This window comes from Miniopterus schreibersii (genome assembly GCF_964146895.1).
Source record: "Miniopterus schreibersii genome assembly, chromosome: X".
NCBI lineage: Eukaryota > Metazoa > Chordata > Mammalia > Chiroptera > Miniopteridae > Miniopterus > Miniopterus schreibersii.
Window position 1 is genome coordinate 43,623,422 of NC_138104.1, and position 26,123 is coordinate 43,649,544.

The 26,123-nt window shown below is 34.7% G+C and overlaps 1 protein-coding gene across 1 annotated transcript in view; it reads right to left on the reverse strand.

The window, feature by feature from the left end:
- LOC308550775 (uncharacterized protein) overlaps positions 1-26,123 on the reverse strand; it is a 64,244-nt gene that overhangs the window by 34,093 nt on the left and 4,028 nt on the right. Inside the window, exons 2-3 of the mRNA XM_081124995.1 lie at positions 18,868-19,059; positions 16,162-16,255 (exon numbers count right to left, since the gene is read on the reverse strand). Of these exons, the coding sequence (XP_080981121.1) occupies positions 16,162-16,255; positions 18,868-19,019 (246 nt within the window). The 5' untranslated portion in view covers positions 19,020-19,059. The remainder of the gene's footprint in view (positions 1-16,161; positions 16,256-18,867; positions 19,060-26,123) is intronic.

Here is a 26,123-nt window from a genome sequence, read left to right on the forward strand (position 1 = left end):
GGATCCAATCCAGAATCCCACAATACAATTATATGTCATCCTTCCTTAGTGTCTTCCAATCTGTGACAGACCCTCAGTCTTTCTTTGTTTTTCATGACCTTGATGCTTTTGAAGAATTCTGATCATTTATTTTGTACAATGTCCCTTTAAATGAGTTTGTCTGATGTTTTCTCATGATTAGATTAAGGCTATTTATTTTTGTCAAGAAAACCACAGAAGTGATATTCCCTTCTAGTGCATCATATCAGAGGGCACATAATGTCGATATGTCTTATTAACCGTAACATTAACATTGATCACATGTTTAAGGTGGTGTCTGCCAGATACTTTTTTAAAAATATGGTTTTATTTATTGCATAAGAACAAAGTACTCTTTAAGAATGTTTGAGTGAGTAATACTTTAAACAAATAAATTCTTCACACTTCTGTCCTCCAACTACTCAGTTGCCACCCCCTAACCCTCTAAGCAGTAATCAGTTTTATAGTTGCTTGTGTGTTCATCCAGAGTTTCTAGAAATATAAGCAAATATGAATATACAGGCATTCTTACTTCCTTCCCTTTCTTACACAAAAGGAAGTATACTATTCACACTCTTTTGCACCTTTCTTTTCACTGAACATATCTTGGAGAGCTTTTTATATCAATACAGAAATAACCTTTTTTTGTAACATTTCATAGTATTCCATTGTACAGATGTACTATAGATTATTAAACCAGCCTCTTTTGATAGGCATTTGTGTTGTTTCCAATTCTGTCCCATTGCAATTGATGCTGCAATAAAAACCTTATAAATGTACCAGTTTGTACCTGTGGGAATTTATCTGTAGGATATAGCCTTAGAAGTGATATTGTTGGGGTCAAATGACGTATGCATTCATAAATGCCAAACTACCTTTCGACCAGCCATTTCCCTCACAGCTTTTCTAATAGAATACATTATCAAGCTTTGGAATCTTTACTAAAAATAATAGGCAAAAGTGGTATTTCAGTGTAATTATAGTCACATTTCCTTTATAATATTGAGGGAAAATGGACATCTTTTCATATGTTTACGAGCCATTTGAATTTCCTTTTCAGTGAACTGTCCGCTCATCTAATTTGTCCATTTTTTTATTGAGTTGTCTATTACTTCATGATTATGAAAAGTCTTTACATATTAAGGAAAATTAACCATTTGTTATATTTATGCTGGATATCTTTTGTTTGCTTTTTTAGATCTACTCTTCATTTTTCTCTTCCCTTTTCTCTGCCCCAGATTCTTACCCATATCATATCATTGGGCTTTCTTGGTTTATAATGTGTTTGGTCAATTGGAAGACTCATTAGATTAGAAGATAAAAGGTGGCAGAAGAGTGAAACTGAAGTGTTTATTCTTTCCAGCTCCCTCCCTACAAGGTTGCATTGGGATTACTACATTCTTTGCCCAATATGGTCTTCTCCAAACAATACTTTCCTTTCAGGTTCCAGTAACCACTCTCTCCCCTCACTCTTTCAAGCATAGGGCTCATAAGAGCCCTGATTTTACTAGCTCTGGGGTATCACATTATCCTTGTGGTTCCCTTATTTACCCTGTCCACACCTTTCTAAATAGTTCCTTTATTAAACTCTCTTGGAATAAACCATCTGCTTCTTACTGGGTCTCTGATTAGTGCAATATGAGTTGCAAATATTTTTACCTAGTGTTGCATTTGTCTTTGCTCATGGTGATTTGACTATGTAGAAATTTTTGTTTGACTTTTTTTTAATGTAGCAAAATTTTGTTAGTCACTTTTTATGACTCCTGTATTTTGAGTCATAGTTAGAACTTCCTCATTCCAATGTTATAAAGGATTTCTCTAATGTTTTCTTCTAGTAGTTATATGGTTTCAATTCTTTATATGTAAATATTTTATCCTTTTATTGCTATTATAAATGGATTGGTTTCTTCTAAACTTGTTATTTGTACAAATGGAAGCTGCTGGTTCTGTGCAACATTCTTTTTTTCTATACACATGATTTTACTATACATAAATAATGACTGTTTTAAATCCTTTTTAATTTTTAGAACTCTAATTTCTTTCTTTGTCTAATTATGTTGGCTGGGACCTCAAATACTGTTAAATAATAAAGGTGATAGTAAACATCCTTGTCTTGTTCCTTATTTTAGAGGGATTAATTCTATGTTTCTTATGACTAATGATGACTTTTGGTTTGGGAGAAATATATTTTATTATGTTAAGGAATTATCCATCTATTTCTATTTTTATTGAGTGTGTTTTCCATAAATGGGTAGTAATTTTTGTCAATTGCCTTTTCAAAATTTGTAGAGATGATCATTTTTTCCTTAATATATTAATATGATTAATTATATTGTATACCCTTGCATTTCTGGAATAATTCTTATCATGATGGTTATTTTTTAATGTGTCACTAGATACTGTTTGTTACTAGATTTTTTCAGGACTTTAGCATATATAATTATAAAAGTAATTGTTCTATGGCATTATATTTTTATTTTCCCTAAAGAATTATTATTTTTTATTTAAAGTATACTTGACATACAATAGCATGAGTTTCAGGTGTACAATATAGTTATTTAACATTTATATACTTTAGGAAGTTATCACAGTGATTAGTAACCATCTGTCACTGTACAACATTATGATATAGCTGACTATATGTCCTATGCTGTACATTACATCCCTGTGACTTATGTATTTTATAGCTGGAAGTTTGTACTTCTTACTCTCCTTCAGAATTTTTACACCACTCTTAAGGTTTTCTTTTTAAATGTCATCTTTTTCAGATTTTGATATCAATGTTATACTCCATTAAAATTTTTGTATTTTTTTTTAATGTTCTGAAATAGTTTAAATATCATTGGGATTACTCAGTGAAACTGGTGGGCTTAGAGCTTTGTATGTGCATATATGTGGCTGGGGGTGGGGCTTTATTAGCTCCACAGAAAGTAGTCTGTTTAAATTCACTATCTTTTCTGTAAATAGTTATATTTCTCTAGAAAATTATTGAATTTATCTTTTATAATATATCTGTATAGAGTTGAGCAAAGCTGTCTTTTGTGATTCTTTTAATTTCTTCTGGTTTTGAAGTTATTTCTCACCTTATCATTTATTTTGTATATTTGAAAAAAGCAAATAATTTTTCATTTGGAATTTTGAAAAATAAGGAAAAATTGAAATAAGAGAGAAAAAACCACCTGTAGCGTCCAACCTGATGAAAAGTATGATTAATATTTTGGAAAATGCATTTCAATCACTTATATATATTTTAGAAAAGGATAGTTGTGATCCTTCAGCATCTCTAGTTTTCTTATTTCTTATTTTTTATGTGATTGATTCTTGATTTACAATGACATTACTGTGATACAAATCAGTTAAAATTTTATCAGAATAGTCAAAATTTGATACTGGTGGTACAGTCTTCTGAAAAATTTGGCTCTGAATCCTTAACTACAGGTTTTCTGGGGTTTTTTTGCATTTGCATTTGCATAACTTTTATTATAGTATGTTGCTATAATTTTTCCTTTATTTTTTTCTTTCCTGTTTTTGAATTTATACTGAGGAAGATCTTCCACTCCAACCCTGAATCATCAACAATGTAAAGGTTAATTACTGCCATCTACTGGTAAAGATGGAAAATGTCATCCAGTGACTTATGGCAAGGATATTTTACTGTTTATGAAAAACATATTTTAAAAATAATTCCAGAAAGTTGAGAGACCAAATAATTTATATGCATATATGCATAGTCCATGGACAAATACAATAGTGTGATGAAGGCGGGTGTGGGGTGGGGGGTGGGAGGAAGGGAGCAAAGGTGGGGCGAAATGGGGGACATCTATCATACTGTCAACAATGAAAATAAATTTAAAAATTGGGAGACATGATAATGTTAAATAAAATTCCAACAAAATAATAATAAAAATTAAGGAAGCTTAGAAGTTTAGTCAAAACATACTGTTCTTTCTCTTGGCTTTTGTTTTCAATATAGATGTACAACACTAATCTAATCTTACTGCTCCCAAACCAGCTAATAACTCTGTAAAACTAAGCTTTTATGTTTACCATGATCTAAGGTACCATAAAGTGTAGACAATATAATAATAGTGGTTTAACATAAGATAGAGATTGAAATTTTAATTTTAATGACTTAGATTTTTATTGTTGATTCACATATTGATTTTGCTTAATACATGCTTGTATAAGCCCTAAATAAGACAATCAGTCCAAGAGGATTGGGGAACAGAGGGACAGATGAGAGTATAGCAAATCATTTGAGGCATAGAATAAATGAAAGCACTTTCCTTTCCTTCTGTTCTGTTCTGTTCTGTTACACATTGAACTAAATTAGACTGCCCTCCTTCTAAACAAGCATTGCAGTTAGAATTTCATATTTATTATATAATTACTTTATGGATATCTGTGTTTTTTTACTAGACTAGAAGCTCCATGAGAGGCAGAACTCTTTGTTTTGACATTACATCTCCAGTACCTAGCAGAGTGTCTGACATGTAGTAGGAACTCAATAAGTATTTTTGAATACATGTCTATGTAAATGAATGTAATGGTTAAAGCCTTCACATACCTCTCACATACATGAATATATCCTTTTTTTAAAAAATAATGTCCGCATATAAACTTTTTTCCAAGTATTATTTCCAGAGAGTTTGAAGTGAAGGTGGATAATATTCCTTGATTTGATTTTTTTAATGTAGAAATGGAGAATTCAGTGCACTGTAGCCACACTGATTTTTTTTTTCAAAAGGAATATGAGTGGTATGTTTTAAAAGAAAATAATTGCATATGATATGTACTTTCAGCTTGTCATAATGCTGTCCAGGAGTGTCTTTTAAGTCATTCTTGCAGTCTAGACATTAATACTCACACACATATGAGAGAGGATTTGTTTACCTAACACAATCTTCTTTTGAATGGAACATGCAAGAGAATGCTAGTTATAGCCCTTATTTATCAAATGATTTATTGCTGCACATAGTTACCCTAACGTGTGTGGGTTCTATCTTCATGTTTTAAATGATAAAATTGGCACTTGGTGAAGTTAAGTGACTTGCCCAAGCTCACACAACTAGTAAATATTGCAGTTCCTCATTCTTGATCCTCTTCTTTTCTTATACTAGGTAATCTCCCTAGAGAATCCCATTTACTCTCATTTATATGCTTCTCATCATCCATTATTTATAAACCAAAGTTCTAACAGTGGCCTGCTAGAAAAATATCTTGGAAAAATCATAGGATGCAGGCCAGAACACACACGCTGCTATTCTTGAAGGTTAGGATCATGTGATGCTGTCCAAGTTTTATTATGTGCCACAAACTTTTCAGGCTAGAGAATTTTTCAGGGCAGGAGAGCCTCTGTTGCTTCTTAAAATTCTCCCTCATGATCATGCCTCAACATAATAAAGGCCATATATGACAAACTTACAGCCAACATCATACTCAATGGACAAAAACTAAAATCATTTCCATTAAAAACAGGAACAAGACAGGGATGTCCACTTTCACCACTCTTATTCAACATAGTACTGGAAGTCCTTGCCACGGCCATCAGACAGGAAGAAAACATAAAAGGCATCCAAAATGGAAAGCAGGAAGTAAAACTGGCATTATTTGAAGATGACATGATATTGTCCAAAAAACCTAAAGACTCCATCAAAGTACTACTAGATTTGATAAACAAATTTGGCAAGGTAGCTGGATACAAAATCAACATCCAGAAACCAATGGCATTCTTATACACCAACAATGTACTTTCAGAGAGACAAACTAAAAAAACAATACCACTTACCACTGCAACTAAAAAAAATAAGATACCTAGGAATAAACTTAACCAAGAATGTCAAAGACCTATACTCAGAAAACTATGTGACACTGAAAGAAGAAATAGAGGAAGATTTAAACAAGTGGAAGAATATACCATGCTCATGGATTGGAAGAATATCATTAAAATGTCCATACTACCCAAAGCAATTTATAAATTCAATGCAATTCCTATTAAAATACGAACAGCATATTTCAGAGATCTAGAACAAATATTTTGAAAATTTATATAGAACAAAAAGAGACACCAAATAGCTGCAGCCATCTTGTGAAAAAAGAACAGAGTGGGAGGGATCACATTGCTGAACTTCAAACTGTATTACAAAGCCAGTGTAATAAAAAAGGCCAGGAATTGGTACAACAACAGGTATATAGATCAATGGAACAGAACAGAGACCCCAGAAATAGACCCACGCCATTATGGTCAGTTAATATTTGACAAAGGAGGCAACAACATACAATGACTTAAAGACAATCTCTTCAATAAGTGGTGCTGGGAAAATTGGACAGATACATGCAAAAGAATGAAACTAGACCACCAACTTTCACCATACACAAAAATAAACTCAAAATAGTTAAAAGACTTAAATGTAAGTCACGAAACCATAAAAATCCTGGAAGAAAACATAGGCAGTAAAGTCACAGACATCCCATGTTGTGGAATTTTCACTGATACATCTCCTAGGACAAGAGAAACAAAAGAAAAAATAAACATATGGGACTACATCAAACTAAAAAGCTTCTGCACAGCAAAAGAAAACAGCCTCAAAATACAAAGGAACCCCATGTTCTGGGAAAGCATATTTGCCACGGATGTATCTGATAAGGGGCTAATTTCCAAAGTGTACAAAGAACTCATACTACTCAGCAAGAGGAAGACAAACAACCCAATTAAGAAATGGGCAAAGGACCTGAATAGACACTTCTCCAAAGAGGACATACAGATGGCCAAGGGACACATGAGAAAATGTTCAACGGTGCTAATCATCAGAGGTATGCAAATTAAAACCACAATGAAGTATCACTTCACACCTGTAAGAATGGCTGCCATCAACAAATCAACAAAAGACGTGTTGGCGAGAATGTGGAGAAAGGGGATCCCTAGTACACTGTTGGTGGGAATGCAGACTGGTACAATCACTATGGAAAACAGTATGGAGGTTCCTCAAAAAATTAAAAATGAAGCTGCCTTTTGACCCAGTGATCCCACTTCTAGGAATATATCCTAAGAATCCTGAAACATTAATCAGAAAGAATATATGCACCCCTATGTTCATAGCAGCACAGTTTACAATAGCTAAGATCTGGAAACAGTCCAAGTGCCCATCAGTAGATGAGTGGATAAAAATACTGTGGGACATTTACAACATGGAATACTACGCAGCTGTAAAGAAGAAGGATCTCGTACCCTTTGGGACAGTATGGATGGACCTGCGGAATATTATGCTAAGTGAAATAAGCCAAGCAGAGAAATACGAACATCACATGATCTTGCTTATATGTGGAATATAAAGAACTTAATAAACTGATGAACAGAATAGATTCAATGACATGGAAGCATAGATCAGACTGATGAATGCCAGAGGGATGGAGCAGGGCAGGTGGGTGGATGGGGAGAGAGTAACCAAAGAATTTATTTGCATATATGCCCAACCCATGGACATAGACAATGGTGGGGAGAGGGACTGGGGAGGGGGATGGGATGGGGTGGAGTGGGTCATTGGGGAGAAAAAGGGACATCTATAATATTTTAAACAAAAATTAAATTAAAATAATAATAAAATAAAATTCTCCCTCATGAGATAGAGAGCCTGCCTAGTGGTTTTAGCTGCCCAGTATGAATATAATGAATAAGACTAGCCAATTCAAGATGATGGTTCTACTTGTTTGACACAGGCTGCTCCAGGTTTTGGTGTTTGGAAGCACCACTATATCATACCAAGCCCCTTCAAAGTAGCCCTTGAAGCTTCAATGAAATATTGATAGTCAACAGCTTTAACACAGTATGGAAAAAGTAATTCCTAAGAAGTAAACATGAAGATGATTAGCTAGCACTTGATTCTCTTGTGACAAAATAGCATTCTTGCTTCATGGTCTTAGAGGCATTGACTTCAGGACCACCAATCTCTTGTCTGGCATTATGGGAATTTCTTGGTCAAACAGAGCATAATACTGGAATTCCACTTCCAGTCATTCAAATACATTTCTCAAGATTGGCCTCAAAGCGGACAATCTAGAAATAATTGATTCAAAGTTTCTAGAGGTAAGGTATGATTAGATTAAAATATCATTATGTAAATGAAAGACGCTTTGGTCTAGGAGGTCACTTTACCAAGTCACTTTACTCTCACTCAGTAATCACTGAGAGACAGTAAGCTTATATCAAAGGTTATTAAAAAAAAATTGATGTGTACTCAAATTGAGATATATTTGGAAGGTTCTTTTACATAATGCCACTGTTCCTGTCATTGTAGGTATCCTAAATTTCCAGCTTTATTAATAATTTTGCTCAATAGATGGGGATTGATGAGGTCATAGATTGCCAATCAAGAGGGGTTGAAGGCCAAATAGTACAAGCCTCTCCATGTGGCCCCCTAAATATAACTCAGAATTGGTGGGATAAGCTATGGGGTATGCTGAGCCAGTTATCTGTCCACAAGGCTGCCTTCTATTCCCAGGTCTCTCATGGCTTGAACCTGAAAGCCATTATCTGCCACCTTCTTTTTCATCAAGTGAGGATGTAGGGTATTAATCCCTTGTCTTTGCAGCTAAGGGTGACTATATTGGATGGAGTCTAGTTAGTTCTCAAACCTATCCCTCCAACATCAGAAAGTTACTTGTTTTGCCAGCAGCCAGCATGAAATTTTATAGGCAAGATACCAGCACTCAGTGAGCCACCTTGCCAGCATGCAGAAAGTTTCTTTGTTTTATGCCCTAAGGGAACCAATACGGACAGGTACAGAGTTAGCTTTTGGGTTCATGCTTGTCCCAGAGGGATGAGGGAATCTGTAGCGACAGCAAAGAGATGCAAGTAGGATATAAACAAATTCTATCATGGCACAAAGACCTGAGCTCTGAGAAACCTAGAGTCTCAATGTCTCTTGCTCCATCATAGGCCCTTCTGGAATTAGGACAACAATTCAGGTTCATTCTGATAGTAGCTGAGCATGAGGTTGAAATGTAATGATAATTCAGGCTACTTCCTCATACCCCCTCCACTATTCACTATTCCTTTGCCTACCATCAATATTGTTTCTTTTTTTTTTTTAATATATCTTTATTGATTTCAGAGAGAGGAAAAGAGAGAGTGAGAGATAGAAACATTAATGATGAGAGAGTCATTGATCGTATGCAGCGCACTACCTGGGCATGTGCCCTGACCGGGAATCGAACCCCGATCTCCTGGATCCTAAGTCAACGCTCAACTGTTGAGCCACTCCCTGCCAGGCCGACATTGTTTCTTTGACTACATGTTGGTGGAAAGTACTATAAGAGTTTCCTTTTCAGGATACTAGTATTATTCTATCTATACTCATAGACTTCTGGAATGCCAAAGTAGCACAGCACCCTGCTTGTCTTCTCCTGATAGACAGTTGACATAGAGTATTCTACAGTTGCTTACCTACAGTAAATATCAGTAACAAATATCACTTTGAGAGTGTTTACACAGGATTACGAATAGGCTTACCCTGATTGATGCTAAATCAAGCTGCTTGTATATAATATCTCATTAATCCTTTCAAGAATCTTATAAGATAAATTAATTAAAATCTCAGACTCAGAATGTTTAAGTAACCATCCAACAGCCAGTAATTTCCAAGCCTCTGGCTCAATATCTCCTATTCTTATAACATTTTCATGTTGCTCCATGAAATTCAAACCCTGGCTTTAACCACATAATTTGGAGGTAAGTGGTCTAGAGCAATTCCTTGGAAATCTTCCAGGTGCTGGGAGTTTGGGGAGAAAATCAGGCAGTGGACAGTTGGTAAGTACAGTGTCAATGGTTCAAGCTTCACCTCTGCAGCTGTATAGTGAGCACTCTCAGTGAGGCAAGCTCATGCTGTAGCACAATAGTGTTACCTGTATATTGAGATTCAGATTTTGGACATGGGCCAGCTGCATAAAAGGCTAAGGAGAGAGAAGACATTTGCCAGCAATGATAAAAATGATGGAGATAATTCTAAATAGAGTCAATGTAGTGAGGAAAGAATGATATTGTTGTGTAGAGGAGAGAAGAGAACTTATCAAATGTGTGACTAGAACATAAAATTGAAATCTATCCAATAAATTTGTGTGTGACCAAGTAGATTAAATTTTTTTTTTCTTACTAACTCAGAACAGAAGAAATAATCTATCAAAATACTTAGATAAACAGATTTTTTTCCCCTCACTGTTTTGGTTGAACATTTCCAAAAGAAATGTCTTAGAGATAAACTCTCAATGCAAAACTCAAGTGTTTAAATAGCAATGGAGAAATAAGTAAATCATTTTGAGGATAGATTTTAAAAGGAGAAAATATCCAAATAGTACATGATGTGTAGCAATAATAGCATGCTATTATTTTCTTTTAAAGCTTCTCTTGTCATCGATTCGTGTCTAACAATTCTTATGGTGAGCTTAGACAAAAAGTAATGTCTTTTCTAATTGCTCTCTTGTTTAAGGAATCTTGAATGATAAAGTTTCTGGGTATGAGAGACATTTTGTCTTCTTCTTTCAGGCTTGGGGTATTTACACTCTTAAACATACAGGCAAGAAAACACAAACTTTCTATTCCCAGATTAAACACAAAAGTTGGAAGGGCAAAATTTTCTAAACATGAAAACATTTGTTCAAAACCACAGCTGTCAGAGAGGAGGAGAGTTGTGGGGCTGGGTAAAGGGAGTGAAAGGATTAAGGAGAGAGAGAGACAGAGAGACAGAGAGACAGAAAGAGAGAGAGAGGAGACTGATAGACACAGAGAGCAGTATGGTGTTTTCCAGAGGGAAAGAGGGTGGAGGGAGGTAAAAGTATGGGGGGGATAAATGGTGATGTACACATGAGACATATAATTTTATTAACCAATGTCACCCCAATAAATAAAATAAAAAACAAAAAACACATTACGATACCACCTCACACCTGTTAGAATGGCTATTAACAATAAGAGAAGAAACAGCAAGTGTTGGAAAGGTTGTGGAGTAAAAGGAACCCTCATTCACTGCTGGTGGGAATGTAAACTGCTATATAGCCACTATGAAAATCAATATGGAAGTTACTCAAAAAATTAAGAATAGAGCTACCATATGACTCAGTGGTCCCCCTTCTGGGTATCTACCAGAAAAATATGAAAACATTTATTCATAAAGCTCTACATACTCTTGTGTTCATTGTAGCATTATTCATGGTAGCTAAGACATAGAAATAACTTAAATGTCCTTCAACAAATTATTGGATAAAGAAGTGGTACATATATATAATGGAATACTACTCAGCCACAAAAAATGATGAAATATTGTCATTTGTGACAACATGGATGGATCTTAAGAGTACCATGCTAAGTGAAATAAGTCAGATGGTAAAAAACAAGAACCATATGATTTTACTTATATGTGGGATATAAAACAAAAAGTAGCAAATGAACAAACAAAACAAACTCATGGACACACACAAAGAATGGTGGTTACCAGAAGGGAGTGGGGATAGGGAGTGGATGAAAAGAGTAAAGGGGGTCAAATATATGGTGACAGAGGGAGACTTGACTTTGGATGGTGAGCACACAATGCCATATACAGATGATGTATGATAGAATTGTACAGTTGAAAGTTATATAATATTACTAATTTAAATTTTTAATTTAAAAAATAAGAACAGGTAGAAATCCATCAGGCAAGAAAAAGAAAACATTGGAATGATGTTAATAACAATTACATATTCATTAACTGCATTTCAATAATATCCTTGAATAAAGATACCAAGAAAGTACAGGAGTTAAATAATGTGTTGATTCTATTATATAAATATTCATAGTTAAGCTTTAATGTTGTCTATGGATTTGATTTTCTCAGATTAAACAGTAAACAACAAACAATAAAAGAAATCTTTAGTTCTAATTAGATTACTAATTTATCTTTAAATATTGCCCTGCCTTCTGTCTTGTAATCACAACACAGGATTAGTAATAGGTTTACCCTGATTTATGCTAAATCTCATATTTGGTACCCTTGTAACCAGTGGCTTGCATTTAGGGTTTGTAACCACAAGAAGCTATTTCTTACTCTGTCAGTATTGTGTAGCTTCAAATCACCATGCTAGATATTCTTGACTCCAGAGGTCCCTCTTTAGTGACCAGATCATCAACATAAGACACACATAATATGACAGTTTATACATGGAGTAGACTAAAACTCATAGGGAAGTATTCATTCATTCATGCTTGTTTAAAAAAAATTAAAAATTTTAATTGAATTTATTGGGGTGACATTGGTTAATAAAAATATATGTTTCAGATATACAGTTCTACAATACATCATCTGTATACCGTATTGTGTGTTTACCATTTGTTCATGCTTTTATTCATGTATTCAAGCACTCAGTTTCTTTTTTTTTAATTTATTTTTACGTTTTTCATCGCCATTTATCCTCTCTACACCATTCATTCCTGCTTTCATTCATGTATTCAAGCACTCAGTTTCTGTAATATGCCCAGTGCTTGCAGTAGGCAATGTTGACAGTAGGATGAAAAATAACAAATTCATAAATGATCCTCTGCCTATATCTCTAACAAAACAGACACATTCTTTCCTTTATATATTATTTCTTGATTAAGACTACTACTTTTTTAACTGCATTTGCTTTCACAAATGTTTGACATTTGTGGGTTTTGCATTTTAAAGTAGAATACAAACTCGGTATGACTTTTATATGGGAATTCCTGACTTTCTCAAGGTATGACACTTGGCTTTATACAAACCAAAATAAAAACTTTGAAATGAAACAGAAAACAGAAGGATAATTCATGTCTTTGCTAATTTTACTTTCTTGTTGTAGACATTAACTTAAGATAATAAGATATACTATTTGCTTTTCATCAGTACATAAGATTACTGTCAATCATCTTTTAAACCAATTAAACTAATTTTTAGTGGAAACTTATATTTCCACCATCGATTTTTTAAAAAAAAGATAAAAACACTTCAGAATAATATTTAGTTTTCAATTACTTAGATTCTTTTACTGTTTCTGGCCAACATAATATTTTTTGTCATAAGCAAAAGATGGGACTTTTGAAAAAAATAATCACAGTAAAAATAATCACAGTTATTTCTACCTTGCTGATTTCCAGTTCACTTTAGATAACTGGTTGTCTTGAACAAATTAATTTCATGAATTGGATAAGTGGCATAACATAAGTCTTCAACTATGCAAATATTAATAAAACTGTAACTAATAATCTACTGATAAAGTAGAGTTAATAATGTACATATTGAGTTATAATGCATATAAAACATAGCAGTGGTCTGGAGATTATCACAGGTTGCACAATGCCATCTGTAGTGAAATGCTTGATAATGTTTAACTATTTGAAGATGATATAAACAACTTCAAAAAATATTATTTAAATTATAATAATATTATCCATTATGTAATGATTGGATATCATTTTTTGTATTATCTAGGAAGAATAACTTATTGAATTTCATAAATGGAAAAAGTAAAGCTTATTTTATCATCTTCCACTCTCAATTTATTCTATTTGATAACACAATAAATCCAGTAATTTGGTAAGTTTCTGATTATCACTGCCAAATTTAGAAAATCGTATTATTAATCAAAGTATTCTTCGTTTTCAGTGAGCATTTCTCATTGTTTGTTACGTGTATTGGATGGTTTATTATATGCTCTTTAAACTATATTAGTATTTATTTCTATGCTCTTCAGACTATTGCCCATTCCTGGGTCTCTATGTAACAAATGTAGCGCCTCCCCCCCCTCCACTCCAGACATAGTTGTGGTATATTTTCACCAGGTGAAGGTAATTCAAACATGATATATCCTGTGGGAATGGCTGAACCATGCCACATAAGCTTGCTTTAAAGACAGATAAACTTAAAAAACATATTTATGATCAAAACAACAAACAAAAACAACAAAGGCAATGGTGAATTCTTCTCAGAGGACTAAACTATGTAGTATACCTTCCTGCCAGAGATTCACAGAGTATGTTTAGATTTCTAATTATATGCTCATGCTAGGATTGTAACAGCTTTGAAAGTCACAAGCTACTTTGTGCTAAATGTAAAAATGGGGTTTGGGGTGTAGGATGGGGTAAAGAAAAGGTAGCAGATATGTAGTCTTATCTCCAGCCACTGAAATCTACTTGCTAAGTCAATCAGAAAAAATTAGCAATAACAATTCAAGAATGAACTCAGGCTCTGCCTATTAATTATGTGTGTGAGCTAGGTGAATAAAGAAAATGGTGATGATTTTGCATGAAATAGCATTATTCAGTTCTGTGGAAACTTTAGTTGAGCCTTAGCTTCTGAGAAATCATCACATGCCAAAGTCCATATTTTATTTTTTTAATTTTTTTTACATGTTTAAATTTTATTTTTGTTTAAAATATTACAGATGTCCCTTTTTCTCCCCAATAACCCATTCTACCCCATCCCATCCTCCTCCCCAGTACCTCTCCCCACCATTGTCCATGTTCTTGGGTTGTGCATATACGCAAAGTCAATATTTTAAATGTACATTGAGAGCATAGTGCATCTGGACACCTTTCTAAACAGTTTAACTCAATTGGAAAGTTTCCTAAACCTCTGTTAAATTGTTAAACCTGTAGTTCATTTCTGCTTCCTAATTCCCCAGAGTTTGGGAAATGACGGGGAAGAAAAAAATATGGTAGGTTGAGACAAAGCATGGTAGTTCACTTGCGGTATCCTCAGTTAAGGGAAGTTTAGGAAATGGTCACAGCACTGAAGAGAAAATATCTACAGTGGAAGCATTCAGATAGATGTAACAGAACTAAAGCAGGAATTTTTCCATAGGAAGACTAGGTCTGGGGAAAGAGAGAGTAACATTTATTGAACATACCCTAAATAGCAGGCATTATACTTGGCTTTCCTTCTTAATTTTTTCACAATTAGAGGTTGTATAGCATTAAATAAAAAAGGGATGATGAGAAAAGATTAGATGGTCAACTAGATTTGAAATATTTGGTAGTTGACCAAAGTAGTAGGAAGGCTGAGAATAAGTGAATTCTTGGAAAAGTAAAGGCACCTCCTACCTCCTCAGTTCTTTAAATATTAAGATCCATCTAAAAAGCAATTGGTCACTTTAAGAGAAAAATTGACCTTTTGTAGACATCAATAGTATTTACTATAGTATATTCATCCAGGGGATCTTAACCACTTTTTAAAAAAATGTTATATATAATACACACACATATAAATTCTCCTTTCATAGTGTAATTTAAGTCCCAATATTTAACTGTTCTGATACTGAGTAAAAAATATCTGACCACTAGCCTTCATTCATCAACCCTTTATCAACTTTTTATCTTAACCTTTTCATGAGTTTCAGTTTTAACTGGCCTTAATATAATTGAGAAGGTACCATCTCAGGAACATATGTAAAATTATACTGAGCTCAAATTGTTTAATTTCAATGTATATCTTCCTTAAAATATAGAGATCATAATTGGGTATATTCTAGGACTTATATACCATAACAAACAATTATCTTGTGGTATCTTACTAGTGATTTGTTTGAATTAAAACAATAAAAGCTTTACTGCTGTTTCTGATACTTGTGGTCAAGTATGACATCCAGATCTTTGTATTTAGAGCTATTCCTGAAGTACAATGAAATGAAAAAATCTTCTGTTTTAGAGGATCTGTGCTACTAATAACATATTAATTAGAAGAGATTTTTAGCTAGTATAAAAAAACACAATGGCTCGAATTCTTTTCTTACCCATATCCTTCTGGTTTGCTGCCTTCTTTTAGTTACTTCCTTTCCCCTTTGTTATATGTTTTAAATTTCCCTAAGACTACTGTTGATATGTGTTTTAATTTGATTTTACCTGGAAACAAATGATGGATAGAAGAAGTAGACAGCACTCCCATTGTAATTTGCCCCAGGCCTTGCCTGTACTCTACTGATAAATAACCTGGCATTAACCATCCCTTATTTGTGCAATTCGATCTCCTGATAACATTTCATTTTATTGTCTCTGAATACTTCTTTAATCTCTCAAGCTTCTTTTTGTTTCTGCAAGGCATTTTCTCTTTCTGGTGTCTTTTATAAACTTAGTTTATCTGACAAATAAGTTTTGGTGTTTACCTGGCCTTGATCAGGTTGAGAAAGTCTCACAGCAGTATCAAAAGCATATGCAGAATTATGCTGAGGTTGGAGTCCTGATGAATTCCTTTGTTCTCTAGCAAGTTAAATAAATAAAAACACATAGTTAGGATAGAAGACTTGTTTAATTAGTTATAAATAACTTTTTAAATTTATATCTTTATTGTTAAAAGTATTACAAATGTTCTCTTCCCCCCCCCCCCCCCCGCCATTGACCCCTGCCCCAGGCCTTCACCACACTTTTTTGATAAATTTATTTTTGACAATACAGAATGAGTTCTCTCATATTAGGACTCTATTATTATATTTACCTTAGACAAGGCAATAATAAAAGCTACCATTTGTTGAAAATTTTCCATGTTCAAAGTGTTTTCACTATTTGATTTATCCCCAACAATTTATTATGAAAATTTTCAAACATATAGCAAAATTAAATTTTACTGTGAATGGCCATGTACCTACCACCGCAAGTTTATCAGTAATATTTTATTATACTTGCTTTAACATATATGTGTCCATCCATCCATTCTTTTGTCCCTCCATTAATCCATCTTAGTTTTTTGATGCAATTGAAAGTAAATTTCAAATATCAGTTTAAGGCACAAAAATTATATTATCTTATTTGAATATTAGAAAAAAAACCCTCCAAGATAGGTATTGTTAACTCCATTTTTGCAGATGAAAAAATCTGAGGCTGAAAAATTTTAAGGAAATTCCCCCAAAGTGACACAGTCATTGATTTATAAGGCAGAGATTTGAGCTCCAGTCTGTCTGGCTCCATTACCATACTTTTTCCACTATACTAAAGAATCTCCCAGAGTATATACAGAACCATGTTGTTAATTCACAATTGGCAGAGAGGAAAAAAGGAATTTAAACTAAATTATATTTTAACTGGAAGGAAATAAGGCACTTTAATTTTTACCCCAAAAGCCTTTAAATAAGCCTAAATGCTTATTTACTATTATCCTGATTTATAATCAAGCCTTTTGTATTGCCTTTGCTTCTCAATGTGGTTTTTCCATTAATTATTTTGTTTGATTCTTGAGACTATAAAGAAGTAGAATATGTTACACAACTCTCCATTTATAAAGGAGGAATCAGTGGCTAAGCGGTTCATTCAAAGTAATAGTCATTTAGTAGAAGACAGATGATTAGAAAATAAATCCACTGTTCTACAAAGCTTTGGAGTAGAAAAGCTATGGAGGATCCTTAAAAGGTGAATTGTTTACAGGCAAGATTTCTAAATATAATAATTCTTTAAAATCTCAGGAAGTTTCTATCTTAAGTCAGGGTAATATGAAATTCTACACATTTATTTCTTTATTTCTTTATTTGTCATTGAATTTTTGGGGTGACACTGGTTAATAAAATTATATACATTTCAGATGTACAATTCTATAATATATCAACTGTATATTGTACTGCTTGTTTACAACCCCAACTCAAGTCTCCTTTCGTCAACATGCTGATTAACATTGATTTTATGCATATATAGTTATTTACCACATGGTATTTTAAAGAGTATGAAATGATGGTACAAACAAAGGTTAGGATTTTGAAATGGCAAAAATGTTGGCTAGTTTATCTCACCCTTCCCTAGAAGCAAATATTTAACACTGTTCAAATTATTGATTTTATTACAATTTGAAAGCCTCTTTTTAAGAGTGTGAGGCTCACATTACCAGCTACTTCCAATTTTAAAGTAATATTTCAAACTGTCCTCATACTGCATACAGTTTAACACTGGAGAATGATATTTCAAAGTAGATGTTAATTTGAATTAACTGTTATAAAATTGATGAGGTTTTACCCTGCTGGTATTTACCTCTTATATCTCTATGGTTCAGAGGCAGTAAAAAATATAAAGGTCATTGTTTGCTTTTAAGTAAAGAAATTAAGTGTAAGCAACAAGGCTTTGAAGCTTTCAAAGCAATGTTTTATCTTATGACATTCCATTCCTATAGCATGAGGGTTAAGGGTTTAGGCTTGGAGCCAGATTGTCTGGGTACATATTTAGCCCTGCAACCTCAGCCAAGTTATTTGATCTGTGCTTTGGTAATATCATCTGTACTCTATAAGGTGCTGGTGAGGATTAAATAAATTGATGAGTATAAAACATTTATAATTCAGCCTGACTTGCATAAAAAACCCTCAATAAATGATTGTTGACTTCAGTATCATTCTCGCCATCTCAGTAAGGTGAGTAGGCCAGATTATAACAATCTCTATTTTATAGATGAGAAAATGGGAACTCAGTGAGATGAAGAAATTTACCCAAGGTAGAGTCATATTATAGTCAAGTCCATTGGATTCTTCTTTGTATTTCTCTAACTTTGTTGCTGGGGGTTGGGATGAATAGGAGGTACAGCAGCCCCACCCCCCACTTAGGACAGCATGTTTGGTGCACACAAATAGAAGGGAGACACTGTAGCAGTACAATTCTTTAGTGAATTATACTTGGCTTTTATCTGGAGAAGGGACTCTCCAGTTTTTGATGTATCTGTATTCTGACCAAAATATATTTGCTTATCTGGACTTTTGTTCAAATATAATTAAATGTTGATAAATATGAAAGAGAATATACCAGGACTATGTATTATAAGTGATATCTATTATTTCTTGATTTATTTGTTGATTTCACAAGAGTTTTCCCATCATTCTGGGAGGTATTTAGAAATTTCTTACCCGTGATCATTTATATTCTTCTTTGACTTCTTTTTACAGTAGTGGACAGTCTGGATTGTTACACAAACTATGAAAGCCAGTCCTATTCCAGGCAATGTTGCTACTAAAATCAGGTCCAGGGTATTCCAGAGTTGGTCACACTTGGCCCCCATGTACCAATAAGTTCCCCACGGACCTCTGAAATTTGGACATCTAGATAGAGATAATAGAAATAGAAAAAGCTCACAAATCAGAAAAAAAAATGTCTCCCCTGAATGAATCAAACATTTCCTTGGTACTAAGCCATGAGGTTTCCCTTTAAAGCCCTTAAGAAATTTATGTTATCCCATTTTCCACTTGAGCAAACACTTTAAGACCTACAGGTTTGAACACATTGAATCAGCATGCAGAAGGCTGTCAGGATTTCCCAACCATTAGCTAATGAAGATGTGGCACTTAGTTAGAAATGGGGGGGAAAAAAAAAACAAACACCTCACTCAGAATGGCTGTCTCAAGACTCCTTTTAAAACTATCCACATTTTTCCCACTTGCTTTACTTCAGCTACTTTAGTTCTGTGAGTGTTATGAAAAAAGTTTGAAACAGCCTAGTCTACCAGTTATGTAACTTCAAGTTAGGTGTTCCCCTACCCACTCTTATAGCAATGAATGCCGGTTAGCAGACTGACTCTATCACTCTACAGCAAATACAAGAAGAAACATGAGAAGGTGAGACTAGACTGTCATCAAAATCTACCCCCATCGTTCCCATGACTCCAGATTTTCTTCCTTTATTTTAGAGAAATAAATGACTCATATAGGAACATCTGGTGTTTTTATAAAGCCTTGACACTATGCCAAATAACCTGAATGTGGTTCTTTGGTGCATAGACTGAACTGGCATGGCATACAGCCACATGGAAATGTCTATGGGTTTGTGGAGAGGAATAATATGACTTCTCACCATCCTCCATGGGAGTGACTAATGGTGAGGTTAGTTCTTGTAGTGTCTTTAGAGATTGCTTCATTGTCTTCTGTAGAATTGGTAATGAATTACCCAACTGAACAGTAAATGTCAGATGCTAAGTAAGCTTCTCTTGGTTTGTATTATTCCAGTATATTAAGGAGTACTGTCATGAATGACATGAAGGGATTGATTAGATGATTATCATAATCTTTTATAACTCTGATAGTCTAGGATTCTATAAGAAGATGAATCTACTGCTTCAAATAGGTAGTAATCTACTTAGTAGAACATGGCTTCTAATATGTAACACAGTGTCATTCATTTAAGGAGGACAAAATATATTTTAAAAATATTTTATCAATCCTTATGGATTTGTTCCTGGGGAGGAAAAAGACATTTGCAAGAATATATTTCTTGTTTAGCTTAGGAATGAATCACAAATGAATTATCTATTAAGAAATAACATTTCAAAAAAAAGACCAAAAAAAGAAAAAAAAGAAATAACATTTCATTCATTTATTCAACAAGATTTATTGGGTGCCTACTATGTGTCAATTATTGTTCCAGGCATTCGAGATAGACCAGTGAATAAAACAAAGATCTATGTCCTCAAGTAGCTTAAAATGCAGCCGAGAAAAACAGGCAACAAAAATAAGCATAATTACTAAATTATCTAAGATGTTTAAAGGTGACAAGTGCTAAGGAAAAAATTAAAAGAGCAGGATAAGGAGGATTGGCAATGTGGTATCAGATAGTGAGACAGGTTGCAGTGATGTAACAGGGTAGTAAAGGACAGGTCTCATAGAGAAGTAACATTTGAAAGAAGTCCAAGGAGGTGAGGGAGTTAGCCATAGGATATTTGGGGAGAAGAGAGCATTCTAACCAGCAGGAACAGCAAGTACAAAATGCTCAAAAAGAAGTGGGTGTGTACTTGCATGTTTGAGGAACCCAAGGAAATCAGTGTGGCTGGAGCACAGTGAGTTAGGTGAATATGGTAGAAGTTAAGGCAGAGAAGGAAGGAGACAGATCACAAAATACCTTACAGGTCATTATAAAGACTTTGATTTTTACAATGAATAAAATGAGAAACAATTACAGATTTTTGAGAAAAGTGACATGATCTAGGTTGTTTTGAAAGGATCACATTGTTTTCTACTGTATTGAAAACAGATTGTATGGGGGACAAAGGTAAAAACAGGGAGAAAGGTTGCAAAGCTGTTCAATAATATAGGCAAGAGGTAACTAGAATAGCTTAGACCACAGTGATAACAGTGGTGGTGAGATTAAAAAAAAAAAAAAAGGTTAATTTTTACTTTTTTTTTTTTTTTTTTTAAGGTAGAGCCAATAGGATGGACAGGAATTAGAGTGCACAAGAAAAAGAGGACTGATGGATGACTTTTAAGATTTTTGGCCTAAAGAAATGCAAGAATGGAATTGTCACCAACTAAGATGGCAAAGACTATAGAAAGAACATGTTTAGGGAGGTGGTGATAGGAGTTGTGGAGTTACATTTTGTACATGTTGATTTTGAAATAGGTATTAGCTATCTGAGTGGAGATGTTGAGTAAGCAGTTATTCTCTGAGTCTGGAGTTATGAATTTTCCCAGTTGAGAAAGATGAGATCACCATTGGAGGAAGTATAGATAAAGAGGATGAGGAACTAAGCCCTGGAACACTCCAACATTAAGTACAAAAGTAAGTAAGTGAGGGACCAGAGAAGAGAATAGCAAAGGTAACTGAAAAGTTGACAGTGAGGCAGAAGGAAGAAGTAAAAACAGGAGAGAGGGGTGTCCTGGAAGTCAAGTGAAAATTCAGAGGAGTGATCAACTGTGTTAAATGCTGCTGAAGGGTAAACTAAGATGAAGATTGAGAACTGGCTATTAGGCTTAACATCATAGAGGCTAGGGAGAAGAAAAGAATTAGCTTTTTGGAGCACCTCTCTCAGCCAGTTACTATGCGAGGAATTTTAAATATTTTATCTTATTAAGTCTCCTAGCATTCCTGGGTGGTGTGTAACTTTTTCTTCCTATCATCAATAGGAAATAAAAGCTTTAAATAAGAATACATTTGAAATGTAATCTACATTTTTTTCTCAATAACTAGTAAGTATGTGAGAAATGTGAACATTAGTTGAGAAACACATCAACTGTTCCAAATAAAAATAAACTTTAAGAAGTAAACAATAGAATGGAGGCTGTCAGAAGCTTGGGGGAGAGGATAATGGGGAATTGGTTTTCAATGCTATAAAATTTCTGTTAAACATGATGAATAAGTTCCAGAGATCAGTTGTACAACACAGTACCTACAGTTAACAATAAGGAATTGTGCACTTTAAAATATGTTAAGGGGACAGATCTCATGTTAAGTGCTCTTACCTTAAAAAAAAGGGAGGAAGGAAGAAAGAAAGAAGAAAATACAGAAAAGATACCACAAACACTCATAATGGATATGTTTAGTGTCTGATGCTGTCTCTGGTGTATGTATATGTCCAAACTCATCAAGATGTATACATTAAGTGTGTGAAATTTTTTGTATACTAATTATATCTCAATAAAACAAAAAATTGTGAATCCTGTTTATATCTATTGTAGCACTGATTCTCATTCTGATGACAGTAATGGAAGTACCAGATCAGACTTAGTTGATTTTTTTAAAGTTTAAAATCTTTATTTTGTATTCTATTTGTAACAATGTAAAATATAGTTCTTAAAAATTATAGAAATAATAAGAAAATGTTTTAAGAAAAATATATAAATAAACAACTGAAATTTTAAAAATTATATAATAAGTATGTGCTCTTAGTTTGGCCAATTTTATTGTTGTCTCTCTTTAAACATTTTAAATTTACCTTTTGATTTTCTTCATTTTTTATATGAGTGAAATATTTGGGATATCTGTTTGTGTGTGTGTGTGTGTGTGTGTGTCTGTGATATTTGCCTGTAGGGCTGTAGGTGGTGGTGGTATATGTGTCCTTATACAGTTTCAGCAATGCCATTAAACTTTTATTCAAATTTTATCTTTATTGTTGAAAGTATTACAGATGTCCCCCTTTTCCCCCCGCCCCCACCCCCCATGCCTTCACCACACTATTGTCTGTGTCTATGGGTTACATCTATATGCATATACTTCTTTGGTTAATCCCTCCCCACTCACCCACCTACCCTGGCCTTCCCTCTGAAATCTGTCAGTTTGTTCCATTCTTCTATGTCTCTGGATCTATTTTTATTATCAGTTTAACTTGTTCATTAGATTCCACATATAGCCATTACATTTTTTAAAAAAAATTTAAAGATTGTGACACTGACACTCTCCCAGGACCAACTGGAATTACAAATAAAATGTAGAAAAATCATCCTGAATAATCAACTACGGCTGAAAACAAGTTGGAGAGCACCCTCAGAACCAAGGAGGAAAAGTGGAGACAGCATAGAGACTGGGAAGAAGTGTGGAGGCGCATAAAGGCTGGTTGGGCTCCCCCAGGCAGCAGCTGAAGGTCCAGAGGGATATCTCAGCTGTGGGGAGTTCCCACTGAGGACTCTGGGACCTAAACCCCAAGCTGGGCTAGCCATTGAAGAACACCAGAACTGAGAAAGGTGCCCACATAACATCTGGCTGTGAAAAGCAGCTGTGTTTCCATCTGCCAGGGAGAGAGAGCCGGAAATGCAGGCACCCTCTTAAAAATCCAATGCACAAAGTTTTATGTGCAGCCACTCACCTTGGGCTCCAGCAGAGGGAGGGCAGAATGGACTGGAACTGTTTGAGGAGCATCTAAGGTTGTGGGCTCTGGAGACAGAGCTCAGAGGACACCCTCTGGATTCCTATGCTGAGTCATTCCCCCATACTGCAGAGGACATCTTTCACAGGGAGAAATTTACCTTCCAAGTAGCTTTTGCCTGAGGGGTAAGCAATTGCCCAACCTTGCTGGAAAACCTTTTGCCTTACCCTGTGGAGTTTCTACAGCCTGAGACTCATTAAGAGAATCCGATTAATCAGCCTGCAGGAAGAGGCAAACCTCAGAGTGCTTTCTTTGAGTCTTTTCCTGGTCTGCTTCTGGACCCATGCCTTGGAAAGGCAGACTTTGGTGTGCATCTTAGTCCTGTCCAAATGCACCCAGCCCCAACAGAGGGGACCTTAAGCCAAGGGTTGTTGACAGCTCCAAACAGGGTACTAAAGGCCAGTAACAAACAGCATCTGACATTGGCCTGCACCAGAAACCTTCCAAAAATACTGAGAGTCATAGCAGGCCTACTTAATACATAGAAACAAACCCAAATAGGCAGCCAAAATGGGGAGACAAAAAAACAAACCCCAAATGAAAGAAAATGGAAAGTCTCCAGAAAAACATCTAAATGAAATGGAGATAAGCAATCTATCAGATATAGAGTTCAGCATACTGATTGTAAGGATGCTCAACAGCATGAAGAAGATTTGGAAACTATGAAAAATGACCAGTCAGAAATGACACAGCAGAAATAAAGAATACATTGGAAAGAATAAACAGCAGATTAGAGCAAGCTGATGATTGGATCAGAAAATTAGAAGAAAGGTTAGAAAAAATCCCTCAATCAAAGATCCAAAAACAAAAAAACAATTAAAAAACAGGAGGACAGTCCAAAGGAGCTGTAGGACAACGTGAAAGGTAACTATATTCACATTCTAGGAGTGCCAGAAGAGGTAGAAAGTAAGCAAGGGTTAGAGAACCTTTTTGAAGAAATAATGACAGACAACTTTCCTAACCTGCTCAAGGAAAAAGTCACACAAATTCAGGAGGCACAGAGAGTCCCAAGCAAGAAGAATCCAAAGAGGTCCATGCCCAGACACATCATAAATAAAATGTCAAAAATTCAAGACAAAGAGAGACTATTTATTAAAGGCAGCAAGAGAAAAGCAATCTGTTACCTACCAAGGAGCTCTCATAAGGCTGTCAGCTGACTTCTCATCAGAAACTGTACAGGCTAAAAGGTAATGGCATGAAGTATTCAAGGTAATGCAAAACAAGGATCTGAAACCAAGACTACTCTATCCAACAAGGCTATCATTCAAAATAGATGGTGAAATACAGAGCTTCCCAGGCAAAACAAAACTAAAGGAGTTTAACTCTACCAAGCGAGCATTGCAGGAAATGTCAAACGGACTGCTATAATTAGAAGTAGATTAGAACCATTGCAAGAAAGATTAAAAGGACTGCTATAATAATAAGAAATAGAGAATCATAGGCATAAAAAATTAAAATGGCAATAAATAAAGATCTGTCTATAATAACTTTAAGGACTTTAAGGGAAAGATCAACAGCAATACAATCATAGTCAAGGACTTTAACACCCCACGGACTTCACTGGATAGGTCTTCCAACAAAAAGTCAACACAGAAACAGTGACTCTAAATGGCACACTATATCAGATGGATTTAACTGATATTTACAGAACATTTCACCCCAATGCTTCAGAATATACTTTCCTCTCAATTGCACATGGGTAATGCTGAAAGATAGACCCCATGTTAGGACACAAAACAAGTATCTACAAGTTCAAGAAGACTGAAATCATATCAAGCATCTCGGATCACAAGGGCATAAAATTAGAAATCAACTACAATAAAAACACTCAAAAACATTCAAATACATGGAGGCTAAATAGCATGTTATTAAGCAATGCATGGGTTACCAATAAGATCAAGAAAGAAATCAAAAACTTCCTGGAAACAAATGAAAATGAACACACGCCCGGCCGGGCGTGGCTCAGCGGTTGAGCGTCAACCTGGGATCCAGGCAATCGGGGTTCGATTCCCGGTCAGGGCACACGCCCGGGTTGCGGGCTCGATCAATGACTCTCTCATCATTGATGTTTCTATCTCTCTCTCTCCCTCTCCTTTCCTCTCTCTGAAATCAATAAAAAAGATATTTAAAAAAAAAAAAAAGAAAATGAACACACAACAACCCCAAATTTATGGGACACAGTGAAAGCAGTCCCTGAGAGGGAATTCCATAGCACTACAAGCCTATCTCAAAAAGCAAGAAAATTTTTAGTAAACTGTGCAACTCTACAACTTAAAGAATTAGAAAGCTGCCTTGTGAAGCCCTCCAGACCATTCCTTTTGTTTGCTGGTAGTTTTTATTACTGCTTCAATTTCATCAGTTGTGATTAGCCTATTAAGTTTTTCTGATTCTTCCTGATTCACTTTTAAGTGACCTCACACATATGTGGAATATAATAAACAAAATAAACTGAGGAACAAAATAGATCCAGAGACATAGAAGCATAGAACAGATTGATGAATCTCAGTGGGAAGGCGGTTGTGGCTGAGTGGGTGAGGA